The sequence below is a fragment of the Kryptolebias marmoratus genome, linkage group LG20 (genome assembly GCF_001649575.2).
Source record: "Kryptolebias marmoratus isolate JLee-2015 linkage group LG20, ASM164957v2, whole genome shotgun sequence".
NCBI classification, from domain to species: domain Eukaryota; kingdom Metazoa; phylum Chordata; class Actinopteri; order Cyprinodontiformes; family Rivulidae; genus Kryptolebias; species Kryptolebias marmoratus.
The window spans coordinates 12,296,635-12,320,488 of record NC_051449.1 but is presented as its reverse complement, the minus strand read 5'-3'; the positions used below and the strand labels follow the sequence as shown (position 1 = coordinate 12,320,488).

The 23,854-nt window shown below is 39.3% G+C and overlaps 1 protein-coding gene across 3 annotated transcripts; it reads left to right on the top strand.

Moving 5' to 3' along the window:
• The first annotated feature begins 23 nt into the window (after positions 1-23).
• Positions 24-23,543, top strand: nyap2b (neuronal tyrosine-phosphorylated phosphoinositide-3-kinase adaptor 2b). 3 transcript variants are annotated; one of them, XM_017432539.3, is made up of 8 exons: positions 24-2,434; positions 5,843-6,173; positions 8,594-8,795; positions 12,735-13,051; positions 15,511-16,584; positions 19,032-20,273; positions 20,403-20,506; positions 21,264-23,543. In XM_017432539.3, the coding sequence occupies exons 3-8, from the start codon at positions 8,617-8,619 to the stop codon at positions 21,540-21,542; spliced, it is 3,195 nt and encodes a 1,064-aa protein (XP_017288028.1). In that variant the 5' UTR covers positions 24-2,434; positions 5,843-6,173; positions 8,594-8,616; the 3' UTR covers positions 21,543-23,543. The 3 variants fall into 3 exon arrangements, with proteins under 3 accessions (XP_017288028.1, XP_037837961.1, XP_017288029.1); XM_037982033.1 differs by lacking the exon at positions 24-2,434 and having other exon boundaries at positions 5,224-6,173; XM_017432540.3 differs by lacking the exons at positions 24-2,434; positions 8,594-8,795 and having other exon boundaries at positions 5,225-6,173.
• The last annotated feature ends 311 nt before the right edge of the window (positions 23,544-23,854 follow it).

Here is a 23,854-nt window from a genome sequence, read left to right as displayed (position 1 = left end):
TAAGACAATGTGACATTTGGGAAAAATAACTTCTCTTTCAGCTATTTAAATAATAAGTAAAATATTACAAGTCTTTAAATGTTTTCTTTTTAACATTTAGTGACTTTTAATTTGGTTTGAATGCGTAGATGAAATAGACATTCGTGGAGCTGTTTATTTGGTTTACACTGGCGCCCTCTCGTGGAACAAAAATGTTTTAAATTACAGCAGCACCCTTAAAAAGTTACAGACAGGGAAATAAGGCCTGCAAGACATTCAGTATTGAACCTGGGTATCTTTGTAATTATGTAATGATGATCAGCTGCTCAAAAACCAGCAAACTGATGTAAACAGGATAGAATGGTACAGCTAGTAAATTTGTTATATTTTATTGTTTATCAAGACAGTCAAAGCCAATATCCTATAATCTTTTTTTTCTAATCAAAATGAACTTTTTAGATATTCAACATGCCATTTGTCAGTAACATGTCAGATATATTAAGAACTAGCTTTGGTAAGCTAAGGTCAAAGCGCCAAGGCCCCGCCTTCAGCTGCTGCCCATAACACTTTGCACCTGACCTGTATGGCCCTTCCTGCAGGTGGTGGGCCCACAGGAAGGCAAACTCGTGTAACTCATTTAGATTGAGCACGACTCGGCCCCTTGGGTAAAGGTCCAATCACCAGCACTCGCCCAGGCCTGGCTCCAGGGTGGAACCCCGGTAACTCATGTCTGAGCGAGGGACATGGAGTTCCTTCTTGTCTTCTGTCTATACAAGTGTTTTTGAATCCCTGTCTGTCTGGCCTGTTACTTAGGACCAATGTGCTTTGGAAGACCCTACTGGGGACATTGTTCCCAGCCCCTGGATCATTCAGGCACATAAACTCCTCTACCACAATAAGGTAGCGATTGAGAGAAGCCAGTTGAGGTGGTTCAGGCATCTGGTAAGGATGCACCCTGGATGCCTCCCTAGGGAGGTGTTCCGGGGCATGTCCAACTGGGAAGAGACCCAGGCCACCTTGGAATCCTCTCAGAAGAGCTGGAAGAGGTGGCTGTGAAAAGAGAAGTCTGGGCTTCCCTGCTCAAGCTGCTGCCCCCTCAACCTGATTCTAGAACAAGCGGCAGATGATGGATGAATGAATGGATGGTTGCATGTCAGATATCTCAAATGCATTCTCCATGGGACATGCCACGTCAGTTTTTCTATTCATATAGATTAAACTTTCAGCTCTAAATTATCCATTATTACCCATAATAAACATAAAATTTTTATTATCAAATATAGGCACCTTGGATAATTAAAACAGACTTTTTAACTAGGATGATCTTGACTATCGGGTATCTACAGTCATTTTGTTACTAGTCATAAATGTATTTCTAGATAGCCAATAAAAAAGAAATAAACAAGCAAACAAATAAAAAAAAACATATAGTCCTGACATTTCAAATGTAAGTTTAAAATTAGTTTTTCCAGGCATCAGTAAGTAGCAAAATAATGACTAGTGACAAAGTAAATAACATATCCACAAAGATATTTTAGATATCTATGGAAAACTTCATGGGTTGACATTTTAACATAAAACAGGAGAAATTAAATTGTGACTACTAATATCTACATCGTATATCTTAAATGTAAGTTTCTCCTATTAAGAATTCAATTTCAGATATCCATATTCTTCATTCTATGTTATAAGAAAGAAATATCTTTATTTTATTAAAGCAATTTCAGAATGAACAACAATCGGATTGCTGGTATGGAGTTAAAAGTAACAAATGTGTACAACAGATGGCGCCAAACACCAGGCTTTTCTTTGCTCAAACAGCTTTTGAGGTTATTTAACAATCATTTGTATAAAGTAACACAATACAGTGTATTAAAAGGTGAAAAGGTCAGTATTTTGTTTATGCTTTATAATGCCTCCCCCCGCCCCCTTCCAAACAGCATTGCTCTAATTTTAAAGAAGATCCTGTCCCTGTGAGGTTTTTTTTTCTGTGTTTTGCAGTGATTCAACAGTGACTCCAGGCATTGTTAAAATACAGCATCAGATGTTTAGAACAAAAGAACACTATTTTTCAGCATGCATACCATCTACAGAAGTCCATGCCCTCATCCCTTCCCCCCTATACAATTGACACTTTATGTAGCCTAAGCTATTTTAGTCATATATATACAGTTGTTTATAGTGGGGGGTCGTTATATGTTATTATCTCACTGTGTTTGGGTCCAGTAGTTAGGACACAATTTCTGGTTGCTTTCACCCATCAGTGACTCTCTAAACTGTATGTTTAAAGGTTTAGAAGGGGTTAAGCCCATCAACTGCCTGTTAGAGCGATTACTGTCTTCAGCCTCTCATTTTCACCTCTCTGTCTTGGCAGAACAGCAGGAAGTGTGAAGAAGGGTGGATGTTAGCGATGTGTCTCTGCTTGACGTCTCCGGAGGGTAGGAAGGGGTGATAAGTGAGTGTTTAGAAGCCTGCAGCTGCATTCTAAGAACATTCTGTACAATATTTTGTATTTTAAAATGTTTCTAAATGTTAAAGCATGTTTTATGAAGACATTCTAAAGTGTGTCATTGTGTGCACTGAGTAGGAATGCATACCTTTGCAGCATGAGTGTGCAAATATAAAACATAGAGCAGTCAGATGTGTCTGCACACTGCTGGTCAGAGCAAGAACCTTATGCTCCATTTCTCCCACCAAGATCTGAGGAATGAAAGTAAGCCATGTTGCATCTTTAATGAGAGCCTGACATCTGTCTCACTATCCCTGTCACTGGTGGCTTCTTCATTTTCACCTGTATGAACTTTCAGAGTGGACAGAGCACTGCTGAACTTCCCAAATTATTTTAAGAAACCTGCATCCCACTGAAACCAGGAGGAGTCAGTCTCAAATGGTCAGAAAGAAAATCTCAAAGCAGAATCCTTGATGTATTTATATTAAATCATTTTCATTGGTGTCATCTAATTGACTTCCATAATGTTTTTATAGACTCTTCATTAGGCTGTTAAAATGCTGTTGGATCAATACAACATCATTACATGCATGATTGCACTGAGTAGCATCCATCTGCTCAAGGGGATATTAGTCTGTACTTGTATAGTGTCAGTAGCATCACACTGTTCTACCACACATTGATAGACAAATTTGTATGTATTTGGCACAAAGTGTCTCAAATGCCCCTAAAATTTTACTGGCTTGTTCAATTTTACAATTTTTTGTGCACGCACGAAACATGCAGCTTTAAAATAATCTGTTTTCTTTCTTTTCCTTTTTAAAGCTGTTAAAAAAATACAAGAATATTGACCCTATTTATAATTTAGTGCTAGCTACTGCAATCTTATACAATACTGAAACTTTAATCTATGACTCATGCTATAAATGGGAAGGTTTGTTTTATATCTTTTGTTGTTAAACATTGATGCTTTTTGACCAATTGTAGACTATATAACATTCCCAAAAGCTTTGTTATATGTGAACTGGAAATAAAGTAACCCTAATATTGTTGAGATCCAGCAAAAAATAGTTTTTTACACAGTTCTACTTTATTTTCTAAAAAAAAAACACATTTCTATTCACACAGATTTTCTGACTTTTTCCCTGTATGTAAATATGTCTTTTGCAACTGTGCATGAACTGCAAAGTTCCAAGAAGTGAATTTTGTTTCACCCCTTGTTCTGTCCCAGAGAGAGTGTCCTCCACTGTTCACAAAACAAACTGTTGTTGTGCACATACGTGGAAACATTTATTTAACCCATCACCCCTGGGATTTTCTTTTACTGTCTGTGTTCATTGAACTCCTATGAGATCTAAATGCTCCCTTTGAGACTGCACACATGGGCCATGCACTGAGGTCAGAATGGCTTTTGTATTTATGTGCATGTGTGTGCTGATCCAGTATGGATGAACTGACTTGCTTTGTGTATGACCAATCAGCCACAGCCCTCACAATAGGCTGAAAAAGTGGGTTGACTACCTTTTGACAGAGCATTTTATCTCAATGAGATCATTGCAGTTGCTCATTTATAACATTTAACCTTCTGTTATGAGAAATCTGTGTAAAGTGGAATCAGAGAGATACAGTTTAGTTTCAATCGATTTTACCTCTAATTACCAATATCATCACTCTCTCCAAAGACAAATGCCTTTTTGATAAACAAACATAATTCAGCACCATGGTTTGTGCTGAAGTAGTGAAAGCATTGTTTGTCTTCTAACCCCCCCCCCCAGCCAATCCCATCACTTTTTTTATCACCCAGTATTATTTTTAACAACTACATTCACTTTTTTTTTTTTTTAAATGAACTTCACATTTCATTGAAAAGTGATTTGTATATCTCCAATCTATCACGCCAGCATGTTTGCTCCCATAAAGTGTAAAGGACAACCCAGAAGGGGAGGGAGAAAAGTTGGGGGTGGGGTTAGGGAGGGGGTAAAGGCCAGAAGCCAAAATAAATGGAGGGAAGGGTTGATGAAAACAACAGATCTCTGCTTCCCAATCCTTTTGTGTCCATGGTGTTAATCCATCCGAGCAAACCCAGTCCCTCCGCCCTCCCACACCAACCACCGCACCCCCACCCTCTCAGCCACAGCTTTTGCACCAGTCGCTCCTAACAAATAAACAACTGACAGTACCACTGAAACCAATGCTCATCCCCCAGACAGTCAAGCAGTGCCACACCACAGCAAAGTAGCTCTATGGCAAATACACAGCTCAGTTCAACTTAATTCTTTCCTTTACCTTGTTTTTTTGTTGTTTTTTGTTTTTTCTTTATGGCCTCTAGGAATGGGTCAACACTAGATTTAGTTGCTTTGTATGTTTATGCAAACACATTTTAATCTTGCATTAGTGTTTCAGTTTCTGTGTGGCGAAATCTGCAAAGTGCTGTAACCTTATACTGTATAATTTATGTACTGTATAATAATGCATTTGTTTTGGCTACAATACATGCTTTGAAGGCACTTCAGAGCAACACGGTGTAGTCACCGCATGTGTTTTTGTGTCATAGTCTTGTTTACGAGCTGTAGGAGACAGGAGAGAGAGAGAGGAGGAGGTATCACAGTAGTTGCCAGGGGAAGAGGAGGTTGTGTCTAATGAGGTCACACCCTGGCAACCCAGTGACTCCTCCCACTCAGCCTCCCCCCCTCTCTTCTTCCTCATCTTTCCTTTTGGCCCCTGTGCCCACCCACTAAACTCCCTTCCTCCAACCCCCACCCCCCACCCTGACAGAGAGAACTCTCCGTGGTGCTGAAAGCAGAACAACACATTCAGGCTCCATTTAACAATCTACTGCAAAGGGAAGGCAAAAGAGAATTATGCTGCAAAACATAACAGCTAACTGCAGAAAGAGAGTTTTGGGCATGAGTTTTATGAAAATCAGTTCAGAAGAGCACAGCAAGAGAAACAGCAGTGCAGGAAAGAGAGAGAGAGAGAGAGAGAGAGGTTGACGTTTTAGTGGAAGGTGGCTACAGTAGGCAGTGGGCGTGTTCACCGTGTTTTGATCTATAGTTGGGAAGCCCAGTGTCATCTGCTTAAGCACAGACCGGCTGTGCAGATCTTTGCAGCTAAGCAGGACAGAGGACACCGGCAGGGAATGCCGTACTTTTGGTCTACCTCACTGTCAACCTTTATAGCAGAGTGGATCACCTTTTATTTTCCTATTTCTGTGACATTTAAACACATTGAAGCAGAAGAAGAGGCTTTCTGGAAAATAAGCATTTGAGAGACTGTGATCGCTGGTTCTGCAGCTCCAAGGGGATTTTTTTTTGTTATTTTTTTATATATATATATGAAAGAATGTGAGTGTGCATCTGTGAAATGCATGTAGTTGCATCTTGTTCCTACACTCCATTCTGTCTCCTTCTTTAGTATGTGCAGATGTGTGGAGGAGTGACGCAGACGTCTGACTTGGATTGTGGCAACATCTGGATTGGAGGTGTCCCACCTTTGGCCCAGGAGGGGAAGCAGGGGGAGCATCTAATGGCCCAGCTCCCTTGTAGCAACATCCTTGTCCTGGGTCACAGGGACTCTTTGTAGCAGGAAAATCAAACTGACCATACAATGGATGAAAGTCCATGTGGATTTAAGAGGAATAGTGCACAGGTACTCCAGCTTAGGTCAGAGTTCATTTCTGCACATTGGACTCAGGGAGAGACAGAAGATTTGTTGGTTCATAAACCAGCCAAGACCCAACTTTATTGTAAGTATGCATCACAACATTAATTTGTTATGACACACAAGAAAATTCGTAATACATGTTCTTTCTGTTCATGTCATGCACATTATTAAATACACTCTACAGATATCCTCAAAAAGTTTGCTGTATTTGAAAACTTTGGTGTTGTATTTTTATTTTTTATTCTTTTAATTAGAACAAGTAAACAGTAGCTTGTGTTACTCTGGGTCCACTGCAATGCACCGAAGTGTGAGTGTGAGTGTGTTGAGTGTGTAAGCGCACGAGCATGCATGTGTTTGGCCACCAAACCATTGGCCTTGAAATCTTTTTGACATTATGTCTTGAGAATATCCATGCTAGCCCTCTCCTGTGACACGGTTGCCTGGAAACAGAAATGGTGTGCCACCATCATTTAGTTTTAAAGCAAAGTGCACCTCAGTTCCAACTGTTGCAGCCCATGTCATCTGATGCAAAACAAAACAAAAAAATCAGGGGAGGAGGGGTAAGATTGAAATAAAAAAAAAGAATGGATAGGGGAAAACTGACATTTTGGTTTAAAAATACTACTTGCAGAAATTCCAAGCTTTAGAGATGAGATAATAATGATTACATTTTACATCAATGAGTTATGGAAGCACAATCCATTCTGAAAGGCTTGGCCAGTAAAAAAAACAGTGTGATAAACAAGCTGATTCCAGTGCAGAGGGCTGCTGCAGGCTTACAGGGATTAGGCAGGCAGGCTTAATTCAGCTCAAACACTGTTTGAACTCTGCTTTCTCATCTACTCACCTCTTACTGATGCACCTCATTCCTTCCAAGAGACCAAGCTTTCTTTCCATTTGTGCAGCTTCAGATTTTAGACAAGCATGTGTGTATGTGCACTAGTGATAAGACCCGACAATCAAGAGATAAAAATCTTTACACCACTTGACACCAGGGTTCTGTGCCCTAGTTTAAATTCTGCTACAAGATTCTGTTTTTGACTCCCATCAGCCCCCTCCTCTTGCCTGTAAGGGAACTGTGCTAAATAGTGCTATTTTGCATCCAGGAGAGTTTAACATGCGTACAGATAAACCCACTGACCTAGACCACATGCTTAGCTTATTCATAGACAGACACGGTGTAGAAGGATGCTGAGGATGACCAGACAATGGCCCGCCTCTCCACTAGCCTTGCAATCTCCATCTGGATGCCCTCCAAGACCCCCATGCTGCCCTTGCCACTCTATGCACACAAACATACATACAGTTATCACAAGCCCCTTCCCCCTCCCCTACGCTCTCTCACACTCAGTGCTTCTCTCACGTAAACAAGCATGAGTCTTAGGCTGATCTGAAAACACTGACCTACATAAACCCATGCTCAGTCTTCTTCTCATCCTGTACTAGCCTCTTCAAATTCACATTGGGCGGTTGCACATTCCACATACTATGTTGCATGCTGTTGCAAGTGTTTTCAGGAAAATGCATTCTGCATATGCATGCAGACTGAATCACACCATTAACTGCTTCATTATGTCCTCACATCTTGAGTAGATGCAGACAGTGCTACTTTCAACTGAGTGCAAGGCAGTTAAACATATTTCTTCCAGCTGCATCAATACACTTTCTTAACAAACAAATGCAGTCAGTATTAAGCTTTTTTACATAAACAAAGAGCTCCAGAAAAATACATTAGTGGCTTTAAAACACAAAGTGTGCAATCTTTGTAGATGCTAAAACTATGCCTTGTGGTCTTGTGAGATTGGCTCATTTCGTCTGTGTTGATCTGATTTGTCCCATGAGTACTATATTTCCACATCTGAGCCCAACACATATTACAACTGCAGAAGATGAAAGCCGCCTTTTCAATTTCATTCTCACACTCACTTGGTTACAGCAGGCAACTTCAGCCAGAAAATGTGAAAACACAACTGAGAAAATGAGCACTCGCCTCTGATCCACACTCAGACAGGAAGCTATGATTAATTGTAGTTTGGCGTTAAGTCCCATGGCTGTTTGCATGTTTGTGCACATGTGAGCTCTTGTGTGTGTGTGTCCACTGAAAACATGTTGTAGCCATCGAGAGACTTGCATCATGCCAGTTTCTTCCTGAGACTGGCATGATGCAAATCTCATCATCAACATACATCTTCTATTGGTCATGAACTCTTGAACAGTCAGAAACATAATAAAAGCAAAGTTGGATTCAAATCAACTCAATGAGTTATATTTTCTTTTTTTTTCAGTTATTCTTTCCTGATGGCTCTCATTAAGAACTCACTAAAAAGTGATGGTTGAAATAAGAATTCATGACACAAGTCAATGCTTGTTTTACAAGCTGAAAGTACTAATATCAGAAACTACAGTGTCCTTTATCCTAATATCCTAATAAATTTTATATAATATCTATATAATATCTCTACTAGGTAAAATAACTATTAACTTCTTATATCTCCTCATTAGAATGCAGTGGAAAGACTTGAAGAATGATGAGCTCCAAAGAGGAAGAAACTCTGAGTTTTTTCCAATATGTTGAGGAGAATGGGCTGAGAGCCTACAACAGCCTGATAGCTCAGAACTTGGACCACGCCAGGAATGAGAGAAATAGGACATTCCTGCAGGAAAAAAACGACAAAAAAAGAAAACAGGAGGAAGCCATAAGGAGGTATGAAAAACAAGCAACCAAAGTAGTCACAAATGAAGAAATAGCTGAATCAAGAGCACAAATTTATCAACACAAACATTGTAGAAATATTATGTTTCTTTATTTATAATAATCTGAGCTGAAATACTGCACAGCAGTGGGATTTTTCTCTGTAACTTTAAAGATGTGACTGGGTTCACTGTAAGCAGTAGGAATTGGGACAAGTGGCCAGGGGGCCCTGTAGCCACAGGCTGCTATATTTTGGAGTTTACAAGTATGGGCTGCAGCACCCCATAACCTACAGAAGATAATTAATTTCTCGTTTAGACTTATTTGGGACTCGTCCTTGTGATGAGGACAAGTCTATTTTTAAAATGGAGAACTTTAAGAGTTCAAAATGAAAGAGATGAGCAGCGACAGGAAGTCTGTTTGGAGATTGACTTTTATGCTGTGATGATTAAACAAACAGTCTTTCATTTGAAGGAAACATTTACACCTATACTGAAAGATCTAGCTTTAAATAAGTTTTTTCCCTAAGTGGTATCATCAAATATGAGTTATATGTGAGTCTGTTTCTGTAAAAACAAAACACTTAATAAACACCAACATGTGACAATTCTAACTGAAATCAGTAAGAAACAAGCACCTAGAACATGAATAGCATGTGCATACAACATTCTTGTGTGGTAGAGTAAAAAAAATAAATAAATAAAAAAAAAATGTAAAACTTCTTAGAAACAACAAAGGGACTGACTGTAAATGCTGTTTTTTCATCCATTGGTGTTTGATTTTCAAAGACAATGCTAGTCAGCTGTTACCTCACTACAAGAAGGTCACAGGTTCACCTCCCAGGCTGGGGCCTTTCTGTTTGCAGTGTACATGTTCTCCCCGTGCACGACTGTGTTCTCTCCGGGTCCTCCGGTTTCCTCCCAGAAACATGCATGTTAGGTTAATTGGTAACTCTAAATTGTTACTAGGTGTGAGTCAGACTGTGAATGTCTGTTTGTCTCATTTGTCTCTGTGTGGGCCAGTGATGGACCTGCGACTTGTCAAGGGTGTACCCCTCCTCTTGCACAATGACTGCTGGAGATTGGCACCAGCTCCCCCATGACCAAGAAAAGGAAAAAGCTGGTAAATAAAATAGATGGTTGGAAGGACAATTAAGTGCATTAGAAGCTTTATCTTGCCATAAACAGAGATACACTTTTACTTCTTTATCACAGCTGATCTTTGTATTCAGCATGCCAAACTAATATCTGTTTGCAACAGAAAGGTTTGAGATTTTCGGCTCAGTGTTTCCATAATTTGTTTTCTCTCAAGCTGTCAAACACAATACAAAATATTTAAGCAGCTGTTGGACATTTTATCTCTTCATCCAATATTACACTGATACAATTTTTTATTTAGAGGGGCCTGGGTGTTTACGTGTGAGCAGATGTTCTTCTTAACTGATTTACTCAGAGACTCTTTGAGTCCTGTCACATTTCTGTCAAAAGGGCATGCAATTGAGTTGAACTGGGTCTATTCAGTGGTATTTTTATTGTCCTTTGTGTGATCAGATAATGCATTATATTGCTCCAACACAGTATTACTTGGTTGGCCAAAGCCGATTTAGAGTTTACATTAGTGAAGCATGTAAGAGACAGTTAAAGTTCTAAAGACCTCATGGACTCCATCTTTGCCTTCATTCCTTTTACTAATGGAAACATTTTTAATCTTATTGGCAGTCTGATGCAGTAACTTGAATGAGGCAGGGTGATGCCTGCAGGAAATGACATATTTTGCCTTGTGACCCATCTAATGTCTTTCATTGTTTGCCAAAGCAAAAACATTAATACATTTTCACTTTGGGAAGACCAAAAAAAAAAAAATAGCTGGATTTTTTATGAGTCTTAGAAGTGGGTCAATGAGATGACCCATTTCTACAGTAACTGGATGAGAGTGTAAGAATTCAGTGTGCATGCTTGTCTCTGTGAGTGAGTAAAGTAAATATATGGAAGCTTGTGTGGTGTGCATGTGTGGACTGGAACATTATGAAAGCTTATAGTAGTTTGCAAGTGAGCGTACGGAAGAGCAAATGGCCTGTCTGATTGAGTTAGGATGGAAGATCTTGTTACAGCAAGTGTGAGTGTTGGGGGATGAGGGGAAAGAAAAACTAGTTAGAGGAAGATTGTTAGCTCAGTTACAGGAGATGTGTTCTGCCTGGTGACAGCTGGAACAGTCACAGGCCAATCACAACAGCTTGCTGGGTTCGGGTTAGGCAGGCCTTCCTATTTAGTTCCTTCACTCAAGTTTACTTTTTTATTGTATTTCACGTAAAGGATAACAAAAGTTAATCATACATAAATTTCCATGCAAGAATTTTGTATTACCAAAATTATCTGCCACTCTTCTTACCCATGCACACACTAACTCTCATGCACAACCACAGATACCTTGCTTTTCTTATATTTACATATGCATGCAAATTCCAAACGTCTGTTTTAGCTTTGCATGTGTAGTAGCAGACAAGCAGAGCTTTTTGTTGTTTCCTTTTTCAGTATCTTCTTCAATAATTTGATTTATTTCTGCAATATATTTTTTTTTCCTGTCACATGAGAACCAGAGCTGCCACACAACAAGTCAACTTCCACTGGTCTAAGTCCACCTGTGTGATGTCCCTTAGCCAATCACTGGGCAAATATCCTATAAATAACTCTGTCACCAGTACACCAGTCACACCTTGCCACATACATGCAGGCAACCCATACATATAGGAGTCAAAACAAAAGCACACCTGAGACATAAAGGAATGAGAATTTGTCAGGCTGTTTCACTGACATCTGTGGCAACATTTAGTAAAGACATTTTCTTTTATTTCCAGACATCAAAACTAAATGATAAACATTTAAAATCAAGCAATCAAATGTAACTTTATCACTGTTTAGTTTTCGTAATAATCATTTTTCCCTACCTTATGTTGTGACTCTACAGGTTGGTGCTGGCAGTCTTTTCTTATATCAACGACTTAGTTTTGAAACAAAACCTAATGCAGTTGTTAGGCACACAAGTGTCAAGATGTGCACATGTTCTTTATTATTGTTGTGCAGTAGCAGCTGGTCTTGTGTCTGGTTTCTATGGGTACCCTGTTGCTAGGCAAAGTTAAGCCCCTGGCCAATGAACCCAACCTACCGAGCACCTTCTGTTCAGCAGCTGGCCAGGAGGGAGTCGGAGTCTGCAAAGTCACAGACAGAGGGATCACACACACACACCCGCATGCACACCTGCAATCATGCTCTCACTGTAAAAGCTTATGCAAATTCATTCTGTTTCATGTCATTTGTTTAAACATTTAAATCTCTCCCATCAGTCTGTATTGTGTTTGTCTGATATGATGGCAAAACATTGAACAAACAACAGAGATCCAGCATTGCAAAATTATCTCATATTTTGTAGAAACTATGTTTCTAAAACACATTCAGATGATGAGCTCATTTGCATGATGAAACACACACATACAAATTCCAATTGTTTGTTTTAGATTGAATTACCTTTTGAGTATGTAGCAATAGACAAACAGATCATGCACAGACATACACAGATATACAGATTCCTTTAACCCATTAACCCACAATTCTTGGTTATCATTAATAGTTTATTCAGGCCAGTTTATCACAGATTGATTTTTACAGGCAGGGGGGCTTCCATGGTTTGTTAGCATTAGTCATATCCAGGGTTAAATTTAAATCAATACTTTGCCCTGAAGGTTAGTGTTGTCAGTAGCATTACCATGTCTGATAATGTTAACTTAATATGTTGGTTTTTTTTTTTTTTTCATTTGAACTACTTATAGAGGATGAACTTAAAACACACACATAGGCTGAAGAGCTTAGACGGATGTTGTAGGAACAATGTCCAATGTGAAGTAAAATTGCATTTTTATTCCATATGACCTCTTTCCTCTGTTTTCTGCTGTTACAGAACAGGTGAGGACATAGCAACAGAAGGCAAGCACTTGCGAATGGGCTCAATAACCATGCCAGACCCCCAGGAATGCATGCCCTTGCCCCACCTGCATGCCATCGCCTGCGGACAGGGCTTTTCTGTGCGCTCCCAGTCCCTCCACTCAGTCGGCGGTGGGAACAGTGGGGGTGGAGGAGACGAGGAAGTGGGGAGTCCAACCTCCAGGAAACAGCCGCCACCTAAACCTAGAAGGGACCCTGCCACCAAGCTGAGCATGTCGTCTGAGGCAGTGGACCACAGTGCTTCATCCACCTGCCGTGGGGAGAAATGTGATGGTGAGTGGTGGTGGCACCTCACACCAAACTGCTGCAGCTATATTTAGCTGGTTTTTGCTGTGCCCTTCTCAGCACTGCCAGCTATTCACAGAATACTTCAGTATTGAATATATACAATATAGGTGCAAATTAAGATAAGAAGCAAAGTTGTACCTAGACTGGCTTTCAAACTGTAGCTACAACATGCTTTGTATTTACTAAGCAATATTATAAACTATATGAACTTGTCTAATTAGCCAGGTATTGGGTGATCATACTCTGATTTTTTTTTTTTTTTTAGGAAAAACAATATTTATTTAGCATATTTATCCTAACCCATAGATATGTCTAAGCTGGAAGTAATCACATCATGCTAGTAGTTCACTTCTTAGTGAGTTTTATATACGTATATATTCTCAACAAGTGCCCTCTTGCACTTGTTATATTTAGTATTTAGTTGCAATATATTTATTAAGGTGTGTATTAGTAACAGTCTTCTGAATAAAGATTTCATGAGGATTTTATTCATTAAAGTAAAAACAAATGTGCATAAGGTTAACAAGATTAGGATGCATTCGGAACTGTTTAAGCATCAAGTACTAATGAGCTAATGTCCCAAGTTGCTGAGACAAATATTCTAAAAGCAACTATAATGAAGTAAAAACCTAAAAAAAGAAAATAAATGTTCATTTTCAGTTTGATATTTGTAAGCTTAATGGTAAACCTATTATATTATGAGTGGCCTTAGACGCAAGTGTAAGAAGAAGAAGGAAAAAAAAAGAGGTTGTATGAAGCTTTGATTTCATTTCGATTTGTATGCTTTGCCGCCAATGTGATGTTTAGGGAGTCACCCAGCCTGGCTCAGATTGGTGGGGATGTCTGTGTGCACACAGATCTTCCTGGGCACCACGGCAACCATCCCACAGAAACAAGACCCCCTGTAGCCCAGCCAATCACAGCATCGCTCAGCAGCTCAGGCCAATGGGACTCCAGAAACCATGAAGTCTTAGCTTTCACAGCCAATCAGGGAGAGAGTGTGGGGGTGTCCCTGGATGAGGGGAGGCTTGCGTGTTCTGTAGCTGGTGCCTTGATGGGAAAGGGAGGAGCTTGTCAGAGTAGAATTCATTCAGGAGGAGCGATTGACCTAGATTCGTTTTACCCAGGAGGAGAGGGAGGGGGAGGGTGTTGCGGGTAAACACTGCCACTACAGGGGGAGGGGGCAAGAGGAAGCAATAGAGAAAGGAGAAGAGAAAAAACAGGGAGTGAATGATGTTTCAAGGGTTGGATTCATAGTCGGTGCTGATACTTATCTCATCATTTACCAAGAAATCCTCCTAGTGTTGAGATATATTTTGCAGCAGAAGGGGGAAAGAATAAATACACCACTGTGCAGCTTATTGCAAGCACATGTACAAATATGGGAGCATATTTACACAAAGAAAGGGAGGGAAATCTCAAGAATAAGAGTATTATATCGAACCATTAATTCTGTACCTGATATTTAGATTGAAGAAAATCCTCCTTTAGCACTATATTTGTAAGGGGTAAAACAAAGAAGGCAAAAAAAAACATGTACATTCCCAGTTATAAATAGTATTGTATTACTGTAGACCAAAGGTATATGTTTAAGTTGTTCTTTGTTATTATTATATTTTTAGGTTTTAAACTTAAGTACAGAATATTTACAATATAGCAATTTGTTTTCCTGTCAATTTCGGATATGACCAAAACATGGGGGGGGGGAATCAGTTTCTAAAAACAAAATAACATCAAAATTAGGTATTATAAACTAGAGCATCTCTGTTACAATTACAGTCTAATAATGTTCAGGCATGCGCAGTGCATCCTCTCTTGTATCCACTGTAGTGAAGGTTGGTGAGTCATACGGTTTTGGGACGTATGCATGTCAGTGCCATCTGGCATTTCAATTATTAAGGATGCAAAATCTGCAGTTTGGAAATTTTGCTTATGATTCACTTCCTCACTACACTTATCTCCCTTTTTTTTATCCAAGAGACAGGCAGTACTATCCAAACCTTTCATTGTGTGACCTAGAAATAGATGGTGATATGGCCAGTTTTATAGAGTGGCAACTACAATCGATAAACTAACATTTTGCACCACTTTGAATTGTACAGTAGTGCCTAGAAAATATAAACACAGTACTAAAGCCTCACTGCACGACATCTAAAGAGATTCACTCTGCAATACTATGTCACCACTATCAGAAAGACGCTCCACAGTGTGTGACCCAGATATGATACTAATATACAGTTGCTATACATGTGGCCCAGAAACAGGAATATGCCACAACAATCTCAGCAAAACATGGTGACTAATTGCTGACCCACTGTGGTGAAAATGGTTTTGGGTTAATGTTTATGATTGATTTGATTGATGATTATCCACTTTATTAAAAAAAATAAAATACTGTGAGTTTTAGATAATGAAATGTATATTTGTTTTTTTTTCTTTCGCAGCTCATGGATGCAATGAGGACTGCAGGAGGATGCCACCCCCCAAACCTAAGAGGAATCCCAATACACAATTGAGTGTTTCCTTCGATGAGTCCTACATTAAAAGTCATGGAAGCAGTGGGATCTGTCACTCCAAACCTCTCCACCTCACCACATCTCCCTGTGAACGCAATCCCTCGCCCCCACAGACTGATGAGAGTCCAACAGATGACTGTGAAGATGAACCTGTCTACATAGAAATGGGTGGAATTGACATTGGATCGCGAGAACCATTGAAGAGTGAGGATGAAGAGCCAGGAGAGTCTGTGTATGAAGAAATGAAGTATCCAGCCCTGGATGATATGGAGTACCGCACTGACCCTGTGGGATGCCGCTCAGCATGCCCCACCCCAGCACCCTATGACCCTGAGCCACTCAGTCGCTGTTCCACACCTCGAAACATTCCCCTCTGTGACATTCCTGCACCTTTTCCCAATTTACTCACTCACCGGCCTCCACTCTTGGTGTTCCCACCAGCACCCGCCCAGTGCTCGCCCAACTCAGATGAGTCCCCCCTCACACCTTTAGATGTAACCAAATTGCCGATGCTGGAGAACCAGCCCTACAGCAAATCACCCACCTCTTCAAATGAGCCTCCTTCTTCTGCCCACCTCCGTAGGGAGCTCACTGCCACCCCAACACTCACAGTCTCTGGCCGCTCCTCTGCACCTCCACTCCCTTGCACTCTCTACAAATCTTCCTCATCATCCTCCTATCAGCGTAGCCACTCTGCTTGCCCATCACCCGTCAGCATGGGACGTTGTCTCACCCCCCTGAGCCTCATGCGCACGCCTCCGTTTGATGCTCCCATGCCATTCCCTGGAGGGCTCCCACGGAGCACCTCTGCTACTCCTCACGGCAAAGGCTCGCCACCTCAAGACGGTGTTGGACGGCTCCATGGCTCGATGCAAAATGTGTCGACAGGTCGTTCTCGAACACCTACCAGCCCACTTGATGAACTCACAAACCTGTTCACCACAGGCAGGAACATGCTGAAGAAAAACTCCAGTGGCAGAAAGTCCAAAGAGCCCGGAGAGAGTGAGTCACCTCAAACATATTTAGATAGACATAACTTGCAACTTGCATCTAAATGGCCACATATAAGTATAAATTTAGGAACCTTTTTATTTGATAATATTATCAATCAGACAATTTGACTGCAACACATAAAATCAGCTGCAAAGATTGAGAAAAACAAAAAGGGGAAGTACTATTTCAGTGCTTAAGTGAAACAAACACACAAAACTCAATCTTCAGTTCCCTCATTGGTTACATTTCCTTTTAAATTTAGATTAAAAACATCAACCCTGCCAAATTCTAAGGCTGTACCACAATTGTTGCAATTTCTGCAAAATTCCATTGGTTTAATCTAGGCCCCACCAAGCCAAGTCTGATACAGATCGTATGATTTAATCTGAGGAGATTAGAGACTAAAGCGGACAGCAGGTCTCTCAAACCTACTCATGGCATTAGGCCATCAGGCAGGATTAGTTTTAAATATGTAAACATCATATTTAAATACACATATTTATGCCACACTCAAGACTCTGCCAAAATCCCTGTATCTGCAGAGGAAAACAAAATCTGCTCATAAGTGGACCAGTTTTCTTAAATTTGACAAAAAGTTGTAGAAAACAATAAATCACTTACACTTATATTTTTTTGCCATTATTAAATCTTATAAGAGACATTGTAAGTCATTTGGAAAATAATACACAATATGCCTATATTGTGTAATAAATAAAAAAGTTATGTTGACCTTAATATTGCTAAATTTAATTATTTTTATTATTATTAAATTTCTGACCCTCTAAATAAGAGGTAGTATGTTTCATAAATGTATCACAGTAAAGCGTGTGTTAATGTTTGCCATGTATTATTATAAATGCATCAATAATAAACTAATCAGTGTGTTTGACCTGGGGATAAACCTTAGAGTCGACATGCATCTGCAATGTTGGATCCTTATTGTGAAGTGTGGGTTACAGTGTGATAAAATGTCAATATTCAAATTGAAATCCTAATTTATATTTTAAAAAACTAGGCTCACTTAGTGTCTTTTTTTACATAAATCATAAATTATAATGGATTTGTTCAGAATCCTTCCTCATCCATCCTCCTCCAGTGCTCTTAGCAACTACAACATAGCAACAGTGGAAGGAAGAAAAATCCCTGTTTCTTATTTGCAGATTTCCTCCCCATGGGTAATGCAGCCAATCACAGCTCAGGGCCAGCTGGTCTACACAGGAGCACTGAGCAGCTGACAGGGATAGCAATGCTTCTCAGCTCAAACCTGTTTTGTCCAATCAGCACATAGTTTTCTCATGAAAAAGCCAATCGTGCAGCTGCTACAGCTGTGCAGATGGGAAGAGTGGAAACCGAGAATATGATTTTCTTTTTTTTTTTTTTGTCATTTTGACTCAAGTGCAATGTACATCTGTAAATGTTTACATGTGCTAAACTGATGTCATGCCAGTTCTATGAGTTATTTTATTTTTATTTGTTAAATTACGAGTCTTTATTAGAAGATTTTAAATACTTAAGTGCTGCATTTAGGTGCCAGAAATTCCTATGATGCCTTTTATTCAGCCTTTTGATTGTATTTTGTTATTCAGACCCACCTGGGTTTTAAACAGCTTCCATATGTTATCAGCATATTATGGGTGGGCTGTTTTAACAAGTCTTTTTAAATTATTTGTTTTTACCCCAACATTTGTGTGTAAGTACAACATAGGAGCTAAGCTCTAGCAATTAGTTTTTTTTTTTTTTTTTTTTTTTTTTAAAAAAAGCTCTACACGGAGAGGGTATGACAGAATTATTATTATTATTATTATTATTATTATTATTATTATTATTATTATTATTATTATTATTTGCTTATATTCTGAGGCAATAGAAGCAACAAAAGTAAGCATGACCTATTTACTAATTTGTTAATCACCTCATTCACTTCCATGCACATACACACATGCACAAGCTTGCATCCACACATATTAAAATGACTTGTTTATCATAAGACAGGATGGTTATGGATGTTGCACACAATGTCCATGAATACAGAACAATGTTAACACAGCCTGTGTTAACTGTGCTGAATGTATGTTGTTTTAGTAAGTATGGATTTTTTTTAGTTGAAGTCATTTATGTAAGTTATACAGGGGATTCTATAAAAAACAAACAATGAAAAATGGAATACAACATAGTTGTAAAATCAGTATTAATTAGTAAATGGCAGTGTGTATAGGTATGTGCCACAATTAACAGACCGGCCCCATATTATGGTTGAAATTGCTCCAAGAGGTTTCTGCTGCTTCTTACCCAAGTAGTGAGTGACACCTAGTGGATATTTGATAGTACTGCAGATCTAATCAATAGCATTCACTGCATTTACAAATACTGTTTGTTTTTATTTGCACAATGTTTTGACTGACAATTTGTAATAACCAGTTTTTTTTTTTCTTTTTTTTTTTTTTTTTCTATTGCAGCTGAGTCCAAAGGAAAGTCCCACAGTGAATCCAAGCGAGAGGGTAAGGAACGTCACAGTCACAGCAAGGAGTCCAAACGGGACTCCAAGGAGCGCCACAGCAAAGAGTCTTCTCATCGAAGAGAAAGAGACAAAGACAAAGATAGAGGCAGCAGCAATGTAGATCCTCTGCTTCACAGACGTAACAGTAAAGACCGTAACTGTAGCAGTGCCGATGCACCACTTGTTGGCCGGGATAGCAAGGATCAGGCATGCAGTGGACTAGATGCTATGCCTGTGAGACGGGACTCCAAAGACAGGGGCTCCAGCTCCTTAGAACCTATACCTCCAATAAGAAAAGACTCCAAGGAGAGAGGAATTAGTAATGGTGATTTGATGCCAAGGAGAGACAGCAAAGATCGTAGTGCTGGACATGGAATAGAGTCTTCACTAAGACAGGATAGCAAAGATCAACTGCTCGAGTTATTGCCAAAACAAGACAGCAAAGAAAGAGCAAGGAATGGTGTAGACTATAAACATGAAAACAGGGAAAGACTGTTGGATCAGGCACCTGAGCTTTTACCTCGACAGGATTGTAAAGAGCGAGCCAGGAATGGCATGGACTCAAAACACGAAAGCAGAGACAAGGCGCCAGAGCTTTTGCCTCGACAAGAAAGCAAAGACAGGTCCAGAAATGCACCAGAGTATAGACATGATAGCAAAGACAGTCGTTCTGATTTGTTACTCCACCAGGAGAATAAAGAAAGAGAAAGAAGTGACATTGAACATAGATATGAAGGAAGAATCGATCAGCCACCTGAGATTCTGCCTCGACATCAAACTTCCAGAAACAACAAGGATAGGGCCGAACTAAAGTATGAAGGGAGAGATCCAAGCTGCCTCAATGGAGGAGATGTTCCTCCCCCTCTTTTACCCAGGCAGGACAGCAAAGATCTGAGTAGAACTGGTCTTGAAGTGAGAAGGGACAGCAAAGACAGAAGTCTTAATGGCTTTGAGCAGCATCAATATGATGTCAAATGCACCAAGAGTCCTTCTGCAATGGAGTATAAGGGTGAAAAAGAAAGAGGGTACAGATCAGATGGCACACCACGAAGAGATAACAGAGAAAATCGCAACATGGACCAATCCAAAGCACAAGAAAGGAATAGTAGCACAATGTCAGGACAGCATTCATCAACAACTACACCTACTCACCATGGGAGATCATCAGGTAGCCCGCCAATGACCATAGGAACAGGAAATGGTAAGAAAATGTTCCACCAAATCAAGATAGAATTAGATGGTTTGTAGTTTATATTTCAGCAATTTTTTATCAGAAGAAAAGTGCAAATGTTACACTGAGAGAAAGGTTAACAGGAATTTTCCCTTTCAGATTTGAAAACATCATCAAAGTATAGTCGTTCACCTTCTCTGCCTACAAATCCTTCCCCAATTGGGACACCACAAAGGAGAGCATCAGAGACACATCAAAGTCAGGTATGCAGAATTACCAATTTTTTTCCTTTTCTATTTTAATTTGTTTTACTAATTGTTTCAGCCTTTTACAAGCTCTGAAAAATCACAACACAACTCCTGTCACTTTTAAAACCATTGGCACTAGCTTTATAAATAAATCTTATTTTGAGCAGTTTGGACTTTTTTTCAGTTCAGTACTATTAGATTCCTTCATTGTGGTTATTATTATCTACTTGGATTCCAAATCACAAGTTTACAAAAGCAAATGTGATCACTTAACATCGTGATACTTGTATAAACATTGCCGACATAGACTCAGCAACCAGGCAAAAACTTATATTTGGTTTTCATCAAAAATGAAATAAAATTATTGTTTAGTTTTTTTTTTTTTTTTTAAATTATTAAAACCTGGACAGTTGGTGTGGTAATAGGATTGGGGCAGGGTGTCCAATCTACGTGTTGGCTGACATATAATTTTAAGTAGTGTGCTGACTCCACCTATTAACTGCCACCTAAAAATTTGTAAAACAAAAGGGACATTCAACTGCACCTGTCAAGTCCTGAATATGTTTTGAATGATAAACTCTCAGTGCATAAAATCGGTACATATTTATTTATTTATTTATTTATTTTCACTTTTGGTAAATAGAATATGTATGAATATGTACTTATATAGCATCACTAAAGCCTTATCATATTTCTTGCGCTTTAAATATTGCAAATAATTTTGAGATCAGTCTGCTTTTATTAAATTTGGTACTTTGACTCTTTCCTTCAGATGTTTCAGATGCCATGGGTATGTGGAGACACCACTATGCTTGAGCAGATCGAGAGGAAACGCACCCTGTGCAAGGAAATACGCTCCCGGCAACATCCACACCTGCAGCGATACCTGGAGAGGCCTCCACCTCCAGATCGTATAGAGGACAGGAATCATGAGCGAAGTCAGTGCAAGCAGGAAAATGCATCTGTCCTCCCGGGCTGCGGAAAGAACAAGAAGATTCGCCCTCCCCCATACCCCACTCAGACAACTGTGTTCTGGGACACAGCCATCTGACATTCCAAAAAACCTAATCCTCCATGCCACATAACCCTCAGATGTTCCACTTCCTCTCCCTGCTTGGTTGTACTGATTCTCCCCCGTAACAACAAGGCTTCAGCACAACGGCAAAGTGCAACAGAGGGACAATACTAGCTGATGTCAACAAAACAAAGAAAAAGGAAAATAGAATAGAAAAACTATGGTGGTTACCACAGCAATATTTCTGCTTGTTCAGGTTGTCATGTTTTCTTATCATCACTGGTGATATTTGATATTTTTCTATTTAATGTGACTGGACTCTTGTATTATAATGAGTAGAGTGAATATTCAATGATGAATACATATTTTCTAAATAAGATGATGGGGAACAAAACACAGCCTAAATTATGTATAGTAGATTACCTGTAGATGCAAACTAATAACTGTTTTTATGTTATTTTTGTTTAGGTTATTTTTCATTGAAAGCATATTCTATTATTACTTGTACTGTAGTAGCATAATTTTCTTATGCCCAGCTCTTTTTTGTGTGTGTGCCCAAAAGCACTAAAATGAATGAACTGCTCAGTTCTTTTATTATATACTTTAAATTTTCACAGTTGTATTGTAAGTCCAGGAGTGAACGTCAGTGTGCTTTAGATGCCAGGGCTCTCAATGCCTGGTTAAAGGTGTTCTAGAATGTACAACAGCAGATCCTAGAACAGAAACAGGAAGCTTTGTGTGTTTCAGTTTGTACATTACGGTAAAAGGTTTTGTGGTCACTAACTTGAAGCCTTTTGAAGTGGTTGAATCTTTTATAGAAAAAAAGACATCTGCCGATTGGCATGTTGTAGAGGATAGAGAAAGTGTAAAACTTTTCTGCTATAGTCCAAGATAAACTATGAGGGTGGATTGGGTAGGAAGTAAATTAGAACATACATTATTAATAGTTTACTTTTGACAACCAGCCAAAGCCTGCAAAAGTGAGATATGGGCTGGATGGTTGGTTATTTAAAAAATGGTAATTGGCAGTGGCTGGTAAGTGCCAGCACCTTTACATTGCCATGCACACTGCACGCATCATGACAGTTTAAACACTTGATGCCAACAGACAGCCTGTACAATCAACACCTAAGCTTTTAGATTTCTTAATTTTACTGCAGAATATAATAGCCATATGCACTTGCTTAAGAAATAACGTTCAATGTTATGCTTATATATTTTTTGAAAATGTTAAGAGTAATGAGTTGTGCCATGTATGTTTTAATTTACTGGCTAGAAGACGAAAGCCTCAGGAGACTGGCTGTGTATGACAAGCAGCCATGTTTATATATGGTTGTCTCTGATAATGTTCCCAATTTAAAATTGGCTGGCAACCATTATAGAGATCAAATCTTTTTTAAGGACCTATTATGTGGCAACAGCTCTACCCGGTTCAAAAGACAGAAGGAGTTGCACAAATCTTGAAAAACCTGCACTACCCAACATTTACCATCACACTGATTCCGGCTGGTTACTAATGTGTCCTTCTTCCCCTTGGCCTCACCCTCTACCTCAACCCTCTTCATTACATCATCTCAATTGGTTTTCTTTTGCACACTGAAATGCAGTGTAAACATTGCCAAAATAGTGTGAATTTGTGCAAGTGCAGTAGCCCTTCACTGGTGAGGATCAGTGATACAAAGTTCTCTTTGTGTTGTAACTGTATGTGTGTGTGTGTGTGTGTGTGTGTGTGTGTGTGTGTGTGTGTGAGAGAGAGAGAGGAGAGAGAGAGAGAGAGAGAGAGAGAGAGAGAGAGATGCATGTGTGTGTTTATGAGCGTGTGCCAAGCTACACTGTATGACAGTCGCAATTTTGAAATGATTGTTTTAAGACATTCACTTTGCCCTATCATAGTGGGGTGGAAGTGGGAAATGTAATAATGATGATGTACAATCTTTCTGTGTGTATAAACGTGCACTGTGAAAAGGTAGAGACAGCACCACACTGTCAGTCCTCTGTCGTATTGCACTGAGTGTTCTCGTTTTGCGTTATAAAAAAGAAAAGGAAAAAAACATGTTAGAGGAAAAAAGTACTGTATTCTGATTGTCACTTGGGTTCTGTTGAGAGAATTGAATAAATATGAACTCAAAACTTACCATGGAAAAAAAATGTTCCTCTTGAACTCATTCATTATCTCCTGACTTGGAATTTTCTATTTGTGAACAGGTTGAGTTTTAAAGTGTCCCAAAAATTAAACTATGAATGTTTTCAGTTGTTTATCATTTTAACTGACAAGGAGCACAGCTTGGATAAACAAGGAAAACCTTTCTGAGCATTTTTCCTCAAAGATTATCATTCTGAAAGTAAAA